This window comes from Canis lupus, chromosome 18 (genome assembly GCF_003254725.2).
Source record: "Canis lupus dingo isolate Sandy chromosome 18, ASM325472v2, whole genome shotgun sequence".
In the NCBI taxonomy this organism is placed as follows: Eukaryota; Metazoa; Chordata; class Mammalia; order Carnivora; family Canidae; genus Canis; species Canis lupus.
The window spans coordinates 17632855-17650366 of record NC_064260.1 but is presented as its reverse complement, the minus strand read 5'-3'; the positions used below and the strand labels follow the sequence as shown (position 1 = coordinate 17650366).

The window sequence follows — 17512 nt, the reverse complement described above, 5'->3', positions numbered from 1 at the left end:
CAAAAGTATGATCCATAAAAGTGACAACTGGACTCCATCAAAATTAAAAGCTTGCACACTTTAGGGCAGCCCGAGTGGCTCAGCGGTTTAGTGCTGTCTTCAGCCCAGGGTCTGATCCTGGAGACCCGGGATCAAGTCTCACGTCAGGCTCCCTGCATGGAGCCTACTTCTCCCTCTGCCTGTGTCTCTGCCTTTCTCTGTCTCTGTGTCTCTCATGAATAAATAAAATCTTTAAATAAAAAAAAAAAAAGCTTGCACACTTTAAAAGACACCTTAAGAAAATGAAAGGACAAGCCATAAACTGGGAGGAAAAAATTTGCAAACCATATAGATGAAGAAAGACTTGTATCTAGGACAGCTAAAGAACAACTCAATAGAATTAAAAAGAAGTCTAATGGAAGTACAAAGGATTTGAGGAGATTTTCACCAAAGAGGATATATAAGTGGCTAACAGAACATGAAAAGATGCTCAACATCATTAGTTATTAGGGAAATACATGTTAAGAGCACAATAAGATACCTCTACATACCTACTAGAATAACTATAATCAAAAAGACTGACAGTAAAAAGGAATGTGGAGAAACTGGAACCCTCTTATGTTGGTGGTGGGAAAATACAACAGTATACAACTACTTTAAAAAAAGTTTAGCAGTTTCTTAAAAAGTTAAACACAAGCTACTATAGAATCAGAAACTCCATTCCTGGGTATCTATCCAAAAGAAAGAGAGCCATGTGTCCACACAAAGATTTGTATGGAAATGTTCATAGAGGCATTATTCATAATGTTCATCAACTGGTGAATGGATAAACAAAATGTGATATATCCATACAATGCAGTACTACTGAACAATAAAAAGGAATGAACTACTGATATATGCTACAACATGGATGAATCTCAAAATCGTGCTTCGCAAAAAAAATCCAGACATAAAAGACTACAATTTATATACTTACATTTATGTGAAATTTCCAGTATAGGAAAATCTAGAGACAGAAAGCATTAGTGTTTGCCTGGGGCTAAGGACTATAAACTGACATAAAAGATCATTCTGGGTTGATGGAAATGCCCTAAAACTGTACTGTGTCAATGGTTACACAACTCTATAAATCTACTAAAAATTATTGTATATTTAAAGTGGGTAAATTTTATGTATGTAAATTATACTATACCTCAATAAAGCAGTTTAAAAAAATACTGTGTCTGGAAGCACTGGACATGCTAAATATGCAAAGGAAATTGACAGCTTACATTATTTTTATGACAGTAAGTAAATATACATTTCTAAGTACAATTGCTTTTAATATAGTTTTCCAAATTAAAATGACTAAAAATTTACTGAAAACTGACTTACCAAATCTTAAATAACTTAAAAGGAAAAAAGACACTACCAGTCTGACTAAAGCATAATGATTGACCTCAGGTTCTAAAGCAAGGTTTCTCAACCTCAGCACTACAGACATTTTGGCCTTGTGTAATTCTTTGCTTGTGGGGGGAGGCTGCAGCCTCTGTATTATAGGATACAATAGCATCTTTAGCCTCTCTCTACCCACTAGATGCCAGTAGCAGCCTGCCATTCCATATCCCAGTTGTGACAACCAAAACATCTCCAGACATTGCTAATTGTCTCTTCTAAGGGGCAAAATTACCCTAGTTGAGAATCACTGCTCTGGACAACAACTACCTGAGTTCAAATTCTCATCGACTCTATTAACTGTGTCACTAGCTATATAATTTCTCTGCGTCTCAATTTCCCATTTGCAAAGTGGCAGATAATAGTACCTACCTCAAAGTTTGTTGTGATGATTATGGCAAATAATCCATTTACTACAGAAGCTGACAGTACAAATTAGGGTTTTTATTTATTAGAGGGTCAATTTTACAGCACCCTACTGAACTTCCTCCTCTATCTCTATTTAAAATTGTAAAGCTTCCCCCTTCTAGTCTCATCTTTCTCTATGTGCTTCATCCCTACTATATTATCCTCGATACCACTAGTTACCATCTTAGAGACCATATATGTTATTTGTATTTATTTATTGTCCATTCCCTTGACTAGAATATAAATTCCACAAAGGCGGGGATTTTTGACAATTTGTTTTCTACTGTATCTCCAGCATACAGTACTTGCTCAAAGCTTTTTGAATAAAACAAAACATACGAAAATAGAAACCTGGAGCTGTTTAAGATTCATTTCCCCAGATGACAGAAAAAGAAAGTAAGGAAACTGTCTCTTTAATAGTATGTACATTAATTCCAGAGTACATTAAGAGCATGTTGAGATTATCTTGCTTAATAAAAACTGTCCAGAAAGCCATCCCATCCACCATTCTAAGGAAGACTGGTAAGAAAGTGGAATGTGTTTTCCAAAAGCTTAATGTGTACTTACTGTGTGCTAGGTATAATTCTAAGCTTTTTAACATGTACTAACCTATCTAATGCTAAAAATAATCATAAAAAGTATTATTATTTTAATCTCCATTTTACAGATGAGGGAAAAAAGGCACAGAGGAGAGGAGTTCAGAGTCACATAAATACCAGGTGGTAGAGCCAAAACTGGACTTTCAGAGCCAAAACTCATCACCATTATACTACATACACTTGCCACATAGTAATTCTGCTAATACTGGCCACCCACAGATTCCACAGCTGAGAATACAGTCGAACAACGAGAAAAAGATGAAGGATTACATTTATGCAAAGAAGACAGTGAAAAAGAGGGATGAGGCAACTTGAAATCCAGAAGGATATCATGGAAGAAGAAAATTTCAGAAATAGAGACTAGTTGATGGCATCAAAACAGTTAACAGGAGTAAGCACTGAAAAAAAAAAACTACTAAATCTGGCACAAAGAGTCACTGGAAACTTTATCAAAGACATTTTAGGGAGATGAACCTTTAAAAATCAATGAGATTTTGTCAATTTTATCTCAATAAGGCTGGGGAAAACAATGAATGAGAGTTGAGGGAATGGTGTCATGGAATGTATTTCAAGACATCGAAGGGAAAGAAAGAAACTATTAGCAGCTTTAAGAGCTAGCACGTATGATGTAAAGATTTTATATAAAACAGGAACACTCAAGTATGCATGCTTTTAGAGTTAAAAGTATTTTGCCAAAAAATGTGCTTTTAAAGAATAAAATTATATTATTTGTATAAAATAATGTTATAAGTCTAAGGTAGATTCTCAGAGACACATACTTAGACTACTGAGAAAGCAGGTATCAGGCATGAATCATCTTATATGGTTCATTTTTCATGCATAATTAGTCAATTACGGTTCTAACTGTAAATAGATAATAGATAAGAGTTAATATTTTTAGCATTTTATAAATTTATTCCATTATATTTACAGAATTATCTATTTCATTTTAACAAAACAACTTCTTTGAACAGGGAGTCACAAAATATATACTTGGATTTTTCTGTATTTAAAAGTTAGTATCAGAGCAATTATGATGCTTAAAGAAAAAAGTAAACAACAAAAACTACTTTCAGAAGAAAGAACAAAAAGCACAATTACAAATTACCTTATCATGTACCTTAAAAGAGTAGTTAATTACTAACTCAACAATCAAACTCATTAGGAAGAATAAAACTAGTTTAGACTACAAGCTACTAATTAACATTTCCAATTGTACTATGAGGGCATTTCAAACTTACATGGCAGTATGTCCTTATATCTGTTCTTTTTAACATTTTCTTCTTTTTCTCCAGTGGCTGTGGGATAAATCTTTTCTGTTCTATATTTGGTAGACAATCTTCTTAATCGCTTAAAACATAAACAAAAAATTCAAGTTTATAAAAACATTAATATCTTCACAATTTTAATGATTTATAAATAGCTCTTTATTGAATTTTGCTAACCCCAATTCCTTAAAACTCATTTTCCTGTTTGTCTAAGCTCACAGTATCTCCCTATCCCTTAACAATTAACCCCAAGGAAATTTTTTTTTACCTTAAGTGAAAACATAAGATTAATATTCCAAATGGCATTGAAAGAGGACACCAAAATACAAGAAAGCAATTTTATTTAAAGAAATCATTAATAAGTTTAGTCAGAATATTTCAGTCCTTAACTTACTCAAGTAATTTTTGTGTTTAACTATGGGTCCCTAAAACCAAGTAAATCATGCCTAAAAGATTATTTACAAGTTTCTTTATTCCTTCTCTCAATAAACCTTGGGCACCCATGATGTGCCAGGCTCCTTCCAAGGCATAAGCTAATAATTACTTATAAGACACTGCAAAACAAAGTTCTTTCATATTGCATTGGAAATGCCCAACAAAGACCAATTCTGCTTATTCACTGCATTACAGAAGTGGTTTGTGAGTTAGTGACAAATTCTTACCACATATGGCAGTAGGGATGTTCTTTGGGCTGGAATATTTCTGCATGTCAGTAATACACTTCCTGCTTTCAGAAGCACTGAAAGTCAGCATTGTGAATTGTTTAAATTCACTACTCAACTACATTGCTGAAATTTAATTTCAAAGAAGCCTACTTTCTTCCAAGCTTAAAGACATATTGAAGGCATTCTGGTTTTACTATTCAACAAATTATTGAATACAAATGAAATGAACAAAAAGTCTGGTAACATTTAACTTTTTCACCATTTTACTTTTGCTACTTGTAATGTTCATGTTTAAGCAAAAAAAAAAAAAAAAAGTTTTTTTAAAATCACAGAACTTATTTAAGGTTCTTATTCTTGTTATGATATACTTCACAACATACAGCACTTGAAATAATCTTTTAAGTAGACAATTATCATAGAATAATGAGTCTTTTGTTTTTCTTTGAAAAACTACTAAACTTTATAATGACAATATTAGAGACCTAAAAGAGGAATGAATACACATTTTTTTTTTCAGTAAGATGAAAAGACCGACGAGAATCTTGTTCTGCATTGGCACAATGCCGAAATTAAATTCCCCACATTTATGATGCTATTTTCTATGGTAATAAGGTTTTCAAAAGTAGGTTAGGGAAAAAAATTATATTTAAAAGTAAACGTGCTGTTGGTAAGAGTGTGAGAAAATCAAAACTTCAATATAATGCTGGTAGAAAAGAACATTAACACAAGCCCTAAGGAGGGTAATTTGTTGATTACAAATACACATAACCCCTTAACCCAGGAAGTATACTTCTAAAAATTTGTCCTTTACACAGCACATGTGAAATGACATATTATACACCAAGTTATTTATTGCAGTATTGTTTAAAACAACAAAAGACTGCAAATAAAAGTCTATTAATAGAGGACTGGCTAAACAGATTTGTTTCATTTATACAATTAAATATAATTGAAAACAAATAAGGAAGCTCTTTATATACAGTGATATGGAAATGCCTCAAAATACGTATTAAGGGTAAAAAGCAGGGAACACCATAGTGTATATAATACACTACCACTGGTGTTAAGAATAAAAATATATTTGCATTTCCTTGTACATGTGCATAAAATATCTCTAGGAGAGAAAATGAACAAGGTTGTTGTTATTAGTTGAGAAAAGAAATGAATAGCTATAAGAAATGGATGGGAAAGAAACATTACTGTATGATATCTCATGCCTATTTGATTATATGCATGTATTGTCTATTCAAACTATTAAATGCTGAAGGAGTGCCTGGCTGGCTCAATAAGAGGAGCATATGGCCCTTGATCTCAGGGTCATGAGTTCAAGCCACATGCTGCATGTAGAGATTACTTAAATAAATAAAAACTTGAAAAAAGATTTTTAAAAATTAAATGCTAAAAAAATTAAAGGAAAAAAGACAGCTATTTTCTTAATCCATATTAACAAAGACCCTCCCAGTTATGCACTATAAATCTTACATATTTAATTAGAATCTCTATTATTTTTGCTCAAAGATTTTAATTTTCAGGTATTTATAGTATCTTAATGCATTACAAAATATTGTATGTGAATGTGACTTACAGAAGGATATGAGTCTAAACACAGGGGTAAAGGAATTAACTGAGGTAATAATCACAAAAAAAATGTAACTACAAAGAAATGGGAAAAGGGGATGAATTTAATTATAAAATGTTAATGCACTTCTGGAATACCTGCAATTGTTCCATTTATTTTTTTACACGATGAATTATTATTGAGAAATGGACAAAATAAAGTTTTTATATGAAATGACTGCATTTTTCATATTTAATTTTAGAATACTTTTGTGTACAAATAAACATTACACATGAGTTTGAATTTTATACATTCAGTTTTCTTAAAGCCCTGCACAGTATGGTGTACTTCTACTTCAACCTTCCAATGTTCTATTAAAATAAGTCTACATAAGCAGTATACTTAAAAAGTTTCATACTCATCAGCAATACTCATCTCTGGTGTAGTATAAATAAAACAAAGGTGGTCCATTAAACATTAACCTTTGTACATAAAAAAATTGACATTGAAAAAAATTCTACCCAAATGTTTTTTAAGAAGATAACAAGTAGGGTCTAATTTTCCTAACAAAACAAAACAAAAAAAAGGTCAGCTTTACAGTTAGTTGCTTGAATTAAAATTCTAGATCTACCACTTTCTAGCTATATGACAATGAACACAGTTAACCCATCTCATCTTCTGTAATATGAGGACAATACCCACACTCAGTAAACAAGCTTCCAAATCTTATCTACTTTTTAAGTCTTAGCTCCTTCAAAGTTTCTTTTCCCACTCATGCAAAAATAATCTTTTCCTTCTGAATTCTTTTTAGACTTTATATGCACTCTCAAAATACCATTTCCTTCTCTTTATGATAAATATGTAAAGAGAATACATTTTATTTCTCCTACTACACCGTAAGCTCTTGAGTACAAGATTATAATTAGATTAACATTTGTAATGTTCTGTACCCCTGGAACATATTAAATGCTTGTATGCTAAATACATTAATCTTAGAATACGATTTAAATGCTGGCCTAAACAAAAGATTTTTTTTAATACATCAAAATGAATGTCCAAATAGTGACTGAAGTAGAGATAGCACCAAAACTCATTTAACTACAGGAAATGAAAGTATCTATATATGTAATTTCATTTTAACTTCCTGGCCACCAATTCTATTGTCTCTAGGTGAAATTAATTACTAGGAAATTAACTGAGAAACATATAAAATACTAAGGAATCTTATTCATAGATATAGTGCATGTGACAGACTGTGTCAAAATAGCACTGAACTAAAACACCAATAAAATAATTCATTTGTTAAGTTTAACATAGTTATTTAATATACTCCTAAGGAAGAAAGTACTTTGAATCATTTACCATCCTAACTGAGCAAAATATAGCTAAATGGCATATTTACATAGGCTTACAGATACCATACCCTGTATCAGATATGTTTTTTTAATTATGGAAACAAAAAGCCTTTAAGAAAAATTTTCAATGGTCTACTCTTAAACATCTTGAAAAAGTCAGTAAGTTCTTTTAAATAATTTCATATCGCAGAGTTACTGTCCTAAAAGGCAAATCTGATCATTTTTAGTCAATCACATTAAAATCCTCTCGTGTCCATGACTTCCAAAATAAACTACCAACTCTTTAATTACAACATTTTGAATGCTGCCTGTCCAATTTCCTAGCTTCTTTTTTTTTTTTTTTAACACTCTCTTACTTAAGAATCTGATGCTTCAGCCACATAGAATCACTTAGTACCACCACCACCAAAAGCAATCCTCCACCCTTCAACATCACAGTTTGACATTTTTACCCTTGCTGGTGAATTAACAGTAGGATCTGGCTAAAGTGTTATTTCCTTTGTGAAGCTTTCTTGACCCTTCCCCTTAACAGCTCCTCAGCCCCCAGCACCAAAGAGTCAATAATACATTGCTCTCTTACCACTTGTGAAATTTCAGTCTTGCCGATCTCACCAACTATAAAACTGAAGGCACAAACTGGACTATCTTACTGGACTTTATAGACCAAGATCTAATGCAAATCACATTAAAAATGGGTGACATCATTTATTTATTGAGTTCAGGCAAGTTATACAGACGTCTCTAATAGATTAGAATTTTGGATGCACAAAAAAAACGAAGTTTAATACTTTGTTTTAATGTTCCAAATTCTTCTCTTTATTTCTTCAAACACAAAGCTTTATTCTCTTAATCCTGTATCAATAAACTGATTTCTCAAAAGCTTCTAACAGTCACATGCAATATAACTATTCTCTTTTAAGATATCCATTTGGTGTCAAGATTTGAGTTCTTTAACAAAGTAGTACAGTTTAATTGTTTACCTATGGTTCTAAGCTAGTAAGAATGTGTTGTGTGCTGTTTGTTGAATCTCTCTAGTCAAACAGCTGTCTACTGGATTGTCCACTGGGTGTCTCATGAGATCACAAACATGTCCAAATAAGCACTACCATTCAACAATTGCTCAAATCTAAAAGCTAGGAATCACCCCTGATTCCTTCCTTTACCTCCCCTACAACATCCAATGCATCAGCAAGTTGTGTTAGCTCCATTTCTAAAATATATCTAATTCTCTTCATATTCATTGAACACTTAGAATTCAGAATATGTTGAGGTAAGCAAAGTATTAATTGGCTGGATTTTAAATCAGAACAACTAAGAAAACCATGGACACAAAAAGTAATAGAGCTAACATGGAAATTTAGCTAACTCAAATAAGATAAATATCTTTTGGAATAAGATAGAATATAAATAAATTAAATATTGGAGCTCAAGACTTCTTACGCTATTACCAGGCCACACACTACTGCCCCAAATTCCTCAATGTCAACACTTAAAAAACAGTATTGGGGCACCTGGGTGCTCAGTCAGTAAAGCATCTGCCTTCGGCTCAGGTCATGATCCCAGGGTCCTGGGATGGAGCTCCACATCAGGCTCCCTACTCAGTGGGGAGCCTGCTTTTTCCTCTCTCCCGTACTGCTCCCCTCCTTGTGTTCTATCAAAGAAAAAAATAAAATCTAAAGAACAAAAAAACAATGAGTTTCATAAGTAGTAAATATGCCCACAAGAATATACAAACCTAAAAACTGAACTTTAAGGGGAAATAAAACTGAAATACTTTAAGCTTAAAGTTTATATTGCACCAAAATATAATACCTAATGCCAAAAATAGTGGTTTTGCCACTGCTCTGAAAAATTTGAGACAATTATTGAAGAATCCATCTGAATTTTATTTTATTTTTTAATGTTTTTGAGAGAGCAAGAGCGAGCACATGTGAGCAAGGGGAGAGGGGAGGCAGAGGGGAGGAAGGGGGGAGAAAGAATCTCAAGCAGATGCCCTGAGCTCACAGGATCCTAAGAACTCTGAGATCATGACCTGAGCCAAAATCAAGAGTCTTAACTGACTTAAAATCAATGCTTAACCGACTGTGATCCATCCAGGTGCCCAAATCTATCTGAATTTTAAAAGGGAGGGGGCTTGGCACATAGATGGCACTCCATACTAACTGTTAAATGAAGAATCTGATTTTATACCTGAAACATTTAACTGTCCTGTCACAAAGCCACTCAATTATAGTATTACTAAGTTAATACTACTATACAAATTGTATGATCATTAAGCCAGAATAATTTTTAAACCCCAAATACAAAGTTAACAGCAATAAATAATAAAATCATATTATAATTCCCAGCAAAAGTATACTATCTCTAACTAGCTTTTCTTAAATCTTTACAAACCTATTTATATAAAAATATGCACATCACTAACACCCATCACAGGAATCAAAACAACCAAAAGGCCTTTAAATCATACAATTGCAATGTCTATATTCAATTGTAAAACATCCAATTCTGCCTTTCAAAATTCTTCCTATCTTTGCTCACGCTTTACCTATTACTGTATAACAGACTAACTTTAACTTGTCAGCCATTCTTTTTCAGAGAGGAAAGCTATGCGTTCTTTGAAGCAAAGTCAGGACAAATGGTAAAAGGATATTATTTTGAAGTAGGAGCAATCATATGGGTTCTTTGGGTAACAAAAACATTTTATTCTTTATTCATGTTGATTTTAATGCTTCAGTTATCTTCTTAGTAGTATACACCAAACAAACTCCTCACTTTATTCTAGCTCACTACAGAAATCCTCTTGTTAAAACATTTCCTGAGACCAGTCCTGGCACCAAACCCCATCTCCCACTTCCTCCCAAAGTGCTTCCTCATCTCTACCCACAGCTCTTTATCCTCTACTCTAGGACATATCCCAATGTGCAGTAGTTACTTATATATGTATCTATGCCATCAGAACATGAATTTCCTGAAAATGTCTTCTTTCTGTTAATACTAGCTACTACCGGCATAATTCATAACTCACAGTAGTGAGTAAATAGTGAGTAAATAAACTGTTTAGGTCTTCTCTGGTGGTAATGTTCAGAGAAAATGAATACAAATTAGAATTGACCAGTATACTTAAGAAACAAATGTCTATGCCCTCTTACACTTTATTACTACTTCACAATGGGACAGCTTTGAGGCTGAGACACTAGAGTTCAATTCCTAGTTCCATCAACTGCTAGCAAAGGAGATCTCCCGAACATAGCAACTTTTATAATTCTCCTCGAAGGGGTAGCAATAAGCTTTAAGCTTGTCTTTGTTTTTGCTTTTTAAAGATGTGTTTATTTGAGAGATCGAACACGTGCGTGCCCACCCACATGCACAAGTGCAGGGAAGGACAGGAGGCGAGAAACTCAAGCAGACTCATGCTGAGCTTGCAGCCTGACACACGGCTCCATCTCCCGATCCTGAGATCATGACCAGAGTGGAAATCAAGAGCTTAACCAAGTCAGATGCTTAACCAACTGAGCCAACCAGGCACCCCTTGAGAACTTGTTTTAGAATATAACTTTGTACTATAGACTTTTTGTGTCTGTGCAAAAAGGTGGTTTTATTAGAGCACAGGGACAGGATAGGACCTGTGGAAGAAAGAGCTGCAATGAACTATAGACTTTATATATTAGAAATAATAAATATGGCAAAGCATAAAACTAAAAGGAAAAATAAATTCCCAATTCTATAATCTTTTTTTTTTTTTTTTTTGCACAGCCCAGACAACAAGCAATACTTTCTTTAAAGGAAAGGCTCTTGTTCTTAGGTTGGAAAAGACAACACAGTGCTTTCTCAAGATCTCAAGTAAGTTAGGAGGATGTAATAAAATTTCTCCTCTGTCAATGTGCAAGTAACATTCTTATGGAAATAAAGTAGAATCCCATTTGAATTAACAGGACACTAAAATTATATATATAACTTTTACTGAAATGAAGATATATAATACATACAACAAATGGCAAAGAAGTGTTTGCAGGCTTGATAATTTTCTTTCTATACACAGGTTCTCACCTGTCCGTTCATTCCTTTCTTCATCATCCTTATCTAATGGTCCTCTTACTACCATTTAACTCATGAAACCACTGGTTCCACATTTTGCAGGTTAATCCCAAATTCAAATATTTTGTCCCACTGTCCCAGCAAATTGCTCAGAAATTCCAAAATTTGGGTATTATACTTATGGCTCCTGACCATGCCACCCCCTTTATCTGATTATGTGTCCTGACTGAAGAAAACACGTCATGACAGTCCCTACCCTTGAGTTTACACAGGGGAATACTCTGCCAAGCCCAGACTCTCATAGTTTTCCAAAGCAATCTATCACCAATTTCATTATTCCATAACATAGAGTATAAATAAACATACAGTAAAATTGAGAATACACAGTTCCAGCTTTAACACATTAAGCCACAATAACAGCAACTGTCGAACTAAAAAATTAAATATGACCCCCAAATTAATAGCATGGTTGCAGAATTCCTATTTACCTTTGCAAAAACAAATAGCACAGGAAGAGTCCCCTTAGCAGCTTAAGAGTTCAATACATATTTACCACTATATGGAAATAAATTATGTTTTGCTCAGCCAGACTGCCACTAAGCTGTGGCCAACAGATCACAGTTTTAAAGAGAAACCTGAACGTACTGGTGAACCTTTAACTCCCGAACCCCTCAAAAATTTCAATCTTCTCTTTACCACTTCTACTGAAACTACTTTTATGAAGTCACCAGTAATCTCCAAACTCCATCAATATCTCAAAGCCTTAATTCCGAAAAGTATTTTATTTAACACAAATGATCCTCCCCCTTTTAAAATTCCTTTCTTAGATTCCATGAAACGGTCCCTTGATTCTCCTCTTACCCTGCTAAATTAGTCCTTTCTGCCTCCTCTGCTTTCAAACCCCTGAATGTTGTGTTTTCTATGGAACTGTTCTCTTCTCAGATTTCATTTTTTAGGAAGCTTATCCCCTCCCTATTCTGACATTAACAATTACATTTATGAAGATTCCAAAATCTCTATTTCCAGTCCTGACTTTTCAGTTGTAGTTCCACAAACTGCTTATTAAACATCCCCAACAGCAATTCGAACCTAACTAGATAAAAAGAAACCTAATTTTTCAAATGATTCTTTTTTTCATTGCACCTCTGCTCTCCTTACCCTTTCAAAGGTAAGACCTCCTAAGAAGTTTTGGACTTTTCCCCTCTTATCTATCCCACTTGCTTCCTCTCACACCTAATCAATTTCAAGTTCTCATGAGTTTACTTCAGTAAACAACTCCCAAACATGGCCCCTTACTCTCCAGTCCCATCGCCAATGAAGAAAGAAAGCTGTTTTACTATATGAAATAGGTAACTTAATTTTCTTTCCTTTAATTACTTGTCTTTTCAATTAAAAATTAAAAGACTTAAGAAATCTTTTGAATGAGGGAAAAAGAACAACTTGGTGGGCTTAACAAGATAAATATAATAAATAAATAATATTGTTTATGTAATAATTATTTTAAATGTGATAATTACATTAAGTCAAGGAGTAAAGACAGAAGAAATGCATTTATTAAATCATGCATGTAAAGTACCCTACATAGCACCTAGCATAGAGCATGTCTTTAAATATGGAAAAATTAAGATAAGCATGAAATTTATTAATAGATGAGGAATTTAAGGGAAAAGTTTATTTTTTTTTATTTTTTAAGGGAAAAGTTTAATTAGCTGTCTCAGATTAGCTGAAATGGCAGACATCAAATTATCCTTATTTGTATACTCAAACACTGTCAAAAAAAAAAAAAACAACACTGTCAAATTTTGGTTCTTAAAGAGCAATTTAATCCTTTTTGTGTATACCCTAAGATTTGGTGCCATACTAGAGTAGGATATTGAGACCACACTGATTACCAGCTCCAATTCTTCTTTTAAAAACTCAGAAAGCAATATAAGTCTATTTAGACCCATTACATAAAATAAATCATAAGCCAAGTTCTAAAATGATAAACTGTCATTGATGTTCTCTCTAATCCTTCCATTGTCAATCCATACAGAGACCACAGAAGTCCTAATTGTTATATATATCCAAAGGCTTGAAAATTACTTGGCAAACCAGAGTTAAGTTTTACAAGCCATATTTTTGCACCTTTCCACTTCAACTCCCCAATAAAAATACATAAAGCATTATCATTAAGGGATCTGCTATGCCAATTTTTCCTATCAATGCATAAAAACATTCTTTGCTTAGTAAAAGATATTTGTTTTTAGATATAAAAAATTAAGAATAAAGGATCTGCTTTAACAAAATTACCATTTTTCAAAAAAAGGAGAGACCAAGTAGAAATAAAGTCGTGTTAGGTTGCCAAACTTTTGTCTGTAGAATTAGGTTTTAAAATCTTAATAGAAACATAGTTTGGCAATTCCTGAAAAGGATAAATATAGAGCAACCCCACACAACCCAGCAATTCTACTCCTAGGTATATACCCAAGAGAATGGAAAATATATGTCTGCAGAAAAACTTACATACAAATGTTCATAGCATTATTCATAAAAGCCAAAGAGTGGAAACAGCTCAAATGTCCATCAACTGATGAATGAACAAAATATGGCATATTCATACAGTTGACTATTGTTCAGTGATAAAAAGAAATAAGGTACTGATGACATAGTTAACAAATGGGTCTTGAAAACATTATATACTATGTAAAATACACAAAAAGCATATGTTTCCATTTATATGAAATGTTCAGACTAGGAAAATCAACAGAGGCAGAAAATAGATTAGAAGTTACATGGTATTGGGGAAAGGGAGAAATAAAGTGTTACTGGTAACGGGTATGGGGTTTCTATTAGTGACAAAATGTTCCAAAACTAGATAGTGATGACAGATACCCAGCTTTGTTACTACACTAAAAACTACTGAAACGTATATTTCAAAGAGGTGAATTTTATGGTATATATGAATTAATCTCAATATATGTGAATTTACCTTAACAAAGCTGTTATAAAAAAAAATCCTTAAAAGGAACTTAGATAATATCATTAATAGTAATTATTGGCGGCATCAGAGCATGCTAACGAAGGCATCCAGTCCCATCCAGTAATAAGGAATATCCATCCTCCCCAAAAGGAGTATTACGAAACTTTTGTTCTTCACTGCAGACCTTCTCATTAGAACATTAATTTGACAGGGTCAAACATAACAAGAACACAGAATCTGGCTGAAATAGGAGTAAAAGGAAGAAATTACAAATGAATAATTAGGTCTATTAGAAACTTTGGCCAGTGAACTTAGTGTATAATTTTTTTTAAGATTTTATTTATTCATTCATAGAAACATAGAGAGAGAATGAGAGTCAGAGACACAGGCAGAGGGAGAAGCAGGCTCCATGCAGATAGCCCGACGTGGGACTTAATCCAGGATCTCCAGGATCATGCCCTGGGCTGCAGGTGGCACTAAACTGCTGCGCCACCAGGGCTGCCCTAGTGTATAATTTTTTAAGGAAAGTATAGGTAGGGATCCCTGGGTGGCGCAGCGGTTTGGCGCCTGCCTTTGGCCCAGGGCGCGATCCTGGAGACCCGGGATCGAATCCCACATCGGGCTCCCGGTGCATGGAGCCTGCTTCTCCCTCTGCCTGTGTCTCTGCCTCTCTCTCTCTCTCTCTCTGTGACTATCATGAATAAATAAATAAAAATCTTTAAAAAAAAAAAAAAAAAAAAAAAAAAAAAAAAAAAAAAAAGGAAAGTATAGGTAAGTATGATGAGTAAGAAAGGTAAAAAATGCAGGTTTTAACATAACTTGATGTACAAATCACACTATGAAGCTAGACAACTGATCTGGAAGACCAGATATTAGGAGAGGAAGACAAAGAAAATGCTGAGGGAAAGTAGGAAGAACTGATAAACTATCTAAGATTAGGGTTGAAGTCTAAATTCTATACTTGTATAACTCTAACCCAAGATAGGAAAGAAAACTAAAGTAAAAGAATTAAACCCAAACCTGATCATCAGGAAGTCGGCTTGAGATTCTCTCTCTCCCACTCCCTCTGCCCTCCCCCAATCATGCAAGTGTGCATACTCTCTGTCTCAATAAAGAAATAAATCTTAAATACAAATTTATGATATAGAGGAAATACATAACTAAAAATATTATCTAGAATGAGTTTCTTAACTTTTTAAGAAAAAAGATAAAATAAGCCAAAACTTTTTAAATTAACAATATTTTGACAGCTTTTCAAATTACGGTCAAAGTCACTGAAGAGATTGTACTAATATATTCACCAGAAGAAATGTTACGGAGACAAACAGACTTGTCAATCTGTATAGTAGTCTTGTGAGGAAAAATGATAAATAGCTGAAACTTCAGCTGACTGTAATAACTATTAATTAAATTGGAAATAGGAGGCCATGGGATCCCTGGGTGGCTCAGTGGTTTAGCACCTGTCTTCGGCTCAGGGTATGATCCTGGAGTCCCGGGACTGAGTCCCGCATCGGGCTCCCTGCATGGAGCCTGCTTCTCCCTCTGCCTGTCTCTGCCTCTCTCTCTTTGTGTCTCTCATGAAAATTAAATAAAATCTTTAAAAATAAAATAAAAAAAAGGAAATAGGAGACCATATAACTATCCCATATGATGAGAGCATTTAACTTCAAAGATGACTCATAGTTTTATTATGTTTGGTAAATTTTTATAAGCTGAGACTTCTCTGTGCTAACAATGGATGTATAGAAATACCCTGATATAAAGAGCTCCCACAACTCAACAACAAAAACTAAACACTGAAATTTAAAAATGGGCAAAGGACTTGAGTAGATACTTCTCCAAAGAAAATATACAAATAGCCAACACACATATTAGATGCTCAACATCACTAGTCAGCAGGAAAACACAAATCAAAACATAGTGATGTATCATCTCATGCATTACAATGGCTACTACCAAGAAAATAAAATAACGAATGTTGGTGAGAATGTGAAGAAACTGAAATCTTTGTGCACTACTGGTGGGAGTGGAAAGAAAATGGTACAGACATTAAGGGAACCAATACAGCAGTTCCTAAAAAAATTATCACTTGAATTATCAGATGATCCACAAATTCCACTTCTGGGTATACAACCCAAAAGAATGAAATGCAGAGTCTTGAACAGATGTGTGTACACTCATGTTCATAGAAACATTATTCATAACAGCCAAAAATGAAAGCAACCCAAATGTCCATTGATAGACAAATGGATAAACAAAGTGTGGTACACATATACAGTGGAATATTATTTAGCCTTAAAAAGGAAAAAAAGGGGGATCCCTGGGTGGCTCAGCAGTTTAGCGCCTGCCTTTGGCCTGGGGCGTGATCCTGGAGTCCCGGGATCGAGTCCCACGTCGGGCTTCCGGCATGGAGCCTGCTTCTCCCTCCTCCTGTGTCTCTGTCTCTCTGTGTCTATCATAAATAAATAAATAAATCTTTAAAAAAAAAAAAAAAAGGAAGAAAAGTTTGGCACATGCTGCAACAGGGATGAACCTTGAGAACATTATCCTACTTGAAATAAACCAGTTATAAAAGGACAATTATTGTATGATTCTATTTAAGTGAAATACCTAGAATAGACAGTCTTAGAAATAAAAAGAATGCTGGTTGCCAAGGACAGGGAGAGGAGGGGAATGGGACTTGTTTAATGAGTACAGAGTTTTAGTTTTGCGAGATAGAAAGAGTTGTAGACCCTGGTTGCCCAAAACAGTGAATGTACTTAAATTAGTAAACTGTATGCTTATAAATGGTTAAGATGCTAAGCTTATGATGTTTGCATTTTACCACGATTAAAAGGTTTTTTTTAAAAAAAATAAAAAGCAACCCTTTGTAGTTCTTTGCTTAAAAATTAAATGTCTATCTAGTCATAGGAAGAGGAACAGCTAGTTGTAGGTAACATCATTAAAATATCTCAGATTAGGGCAGCCCGGGTGGCTCAGCAATTTAGCGCCACCTTCAGCCCAAGGCGTGATCCTGGAGTCCCAGGATGGAGTCCCACATCAGGCTCCCTGCATGGGGCCTGCTTCTCCTTCTGCCTGTGTCTCTGCCTCTCCCCCCGGCCCCCGCCCCCATCTCTCATGAATAAATAAAGTCTTTAAAAAAAAAAAAATCTCAGATTACTAGGCCATACAACATTCATATAAAATCAGATAGCTCTGCTCTGCTCATGAATTAATAGTTACAATTTTCAAAAAAAAAATCTACTT

The 17512-nt window shown here is 34.1% G+C and overlaps 1 protein-coding gene and 1 long non-coding RNA gene across 8 annotated transcripts in view; one reads left to right on the top strand and one right to left on the bottom strand.

Moving 5' to 3' along the window:
- The window catches only part of PTPN12 (protein tyrosine phosphatase non-receptor type 12), an 85136-nt gene that overhangs the window by 43466 nt on the left and 24158 nt on the right, over nt 1-17512 (bottom strand). For 5 of the 7 annotated variants that reach the window (XM_049096678.1, XM_025449599.3, XM_025449601.3 and 2 more), the window contains one exon: nt 3662-3770. The exons of 1 other annotated variant lie outside the window; for it this stretch is intronic. In XM_049096678.1, coding sequence (XP_048952635.1) covers nt 3662-3770 — 109 coding nt within the window. Of the gene's footprint in view, nt 1-3199; nt 3285-3661; nt 3777-17512 lie in introns of those variants that run through there. One more of the 7 variants, XM_025449602.3, reaches the window with a different exon arrangement.
- On the top strand, nt 12975-16783 carry LOC125752953 (uncharacterized). Its single transcript, XR_007403641.1, has 2 exons — nt 12975-14799; nt 15038-16783. It is a non-coding gene; the product is annotated as an uncharacterized LOC125752953 (long non-coding RNA).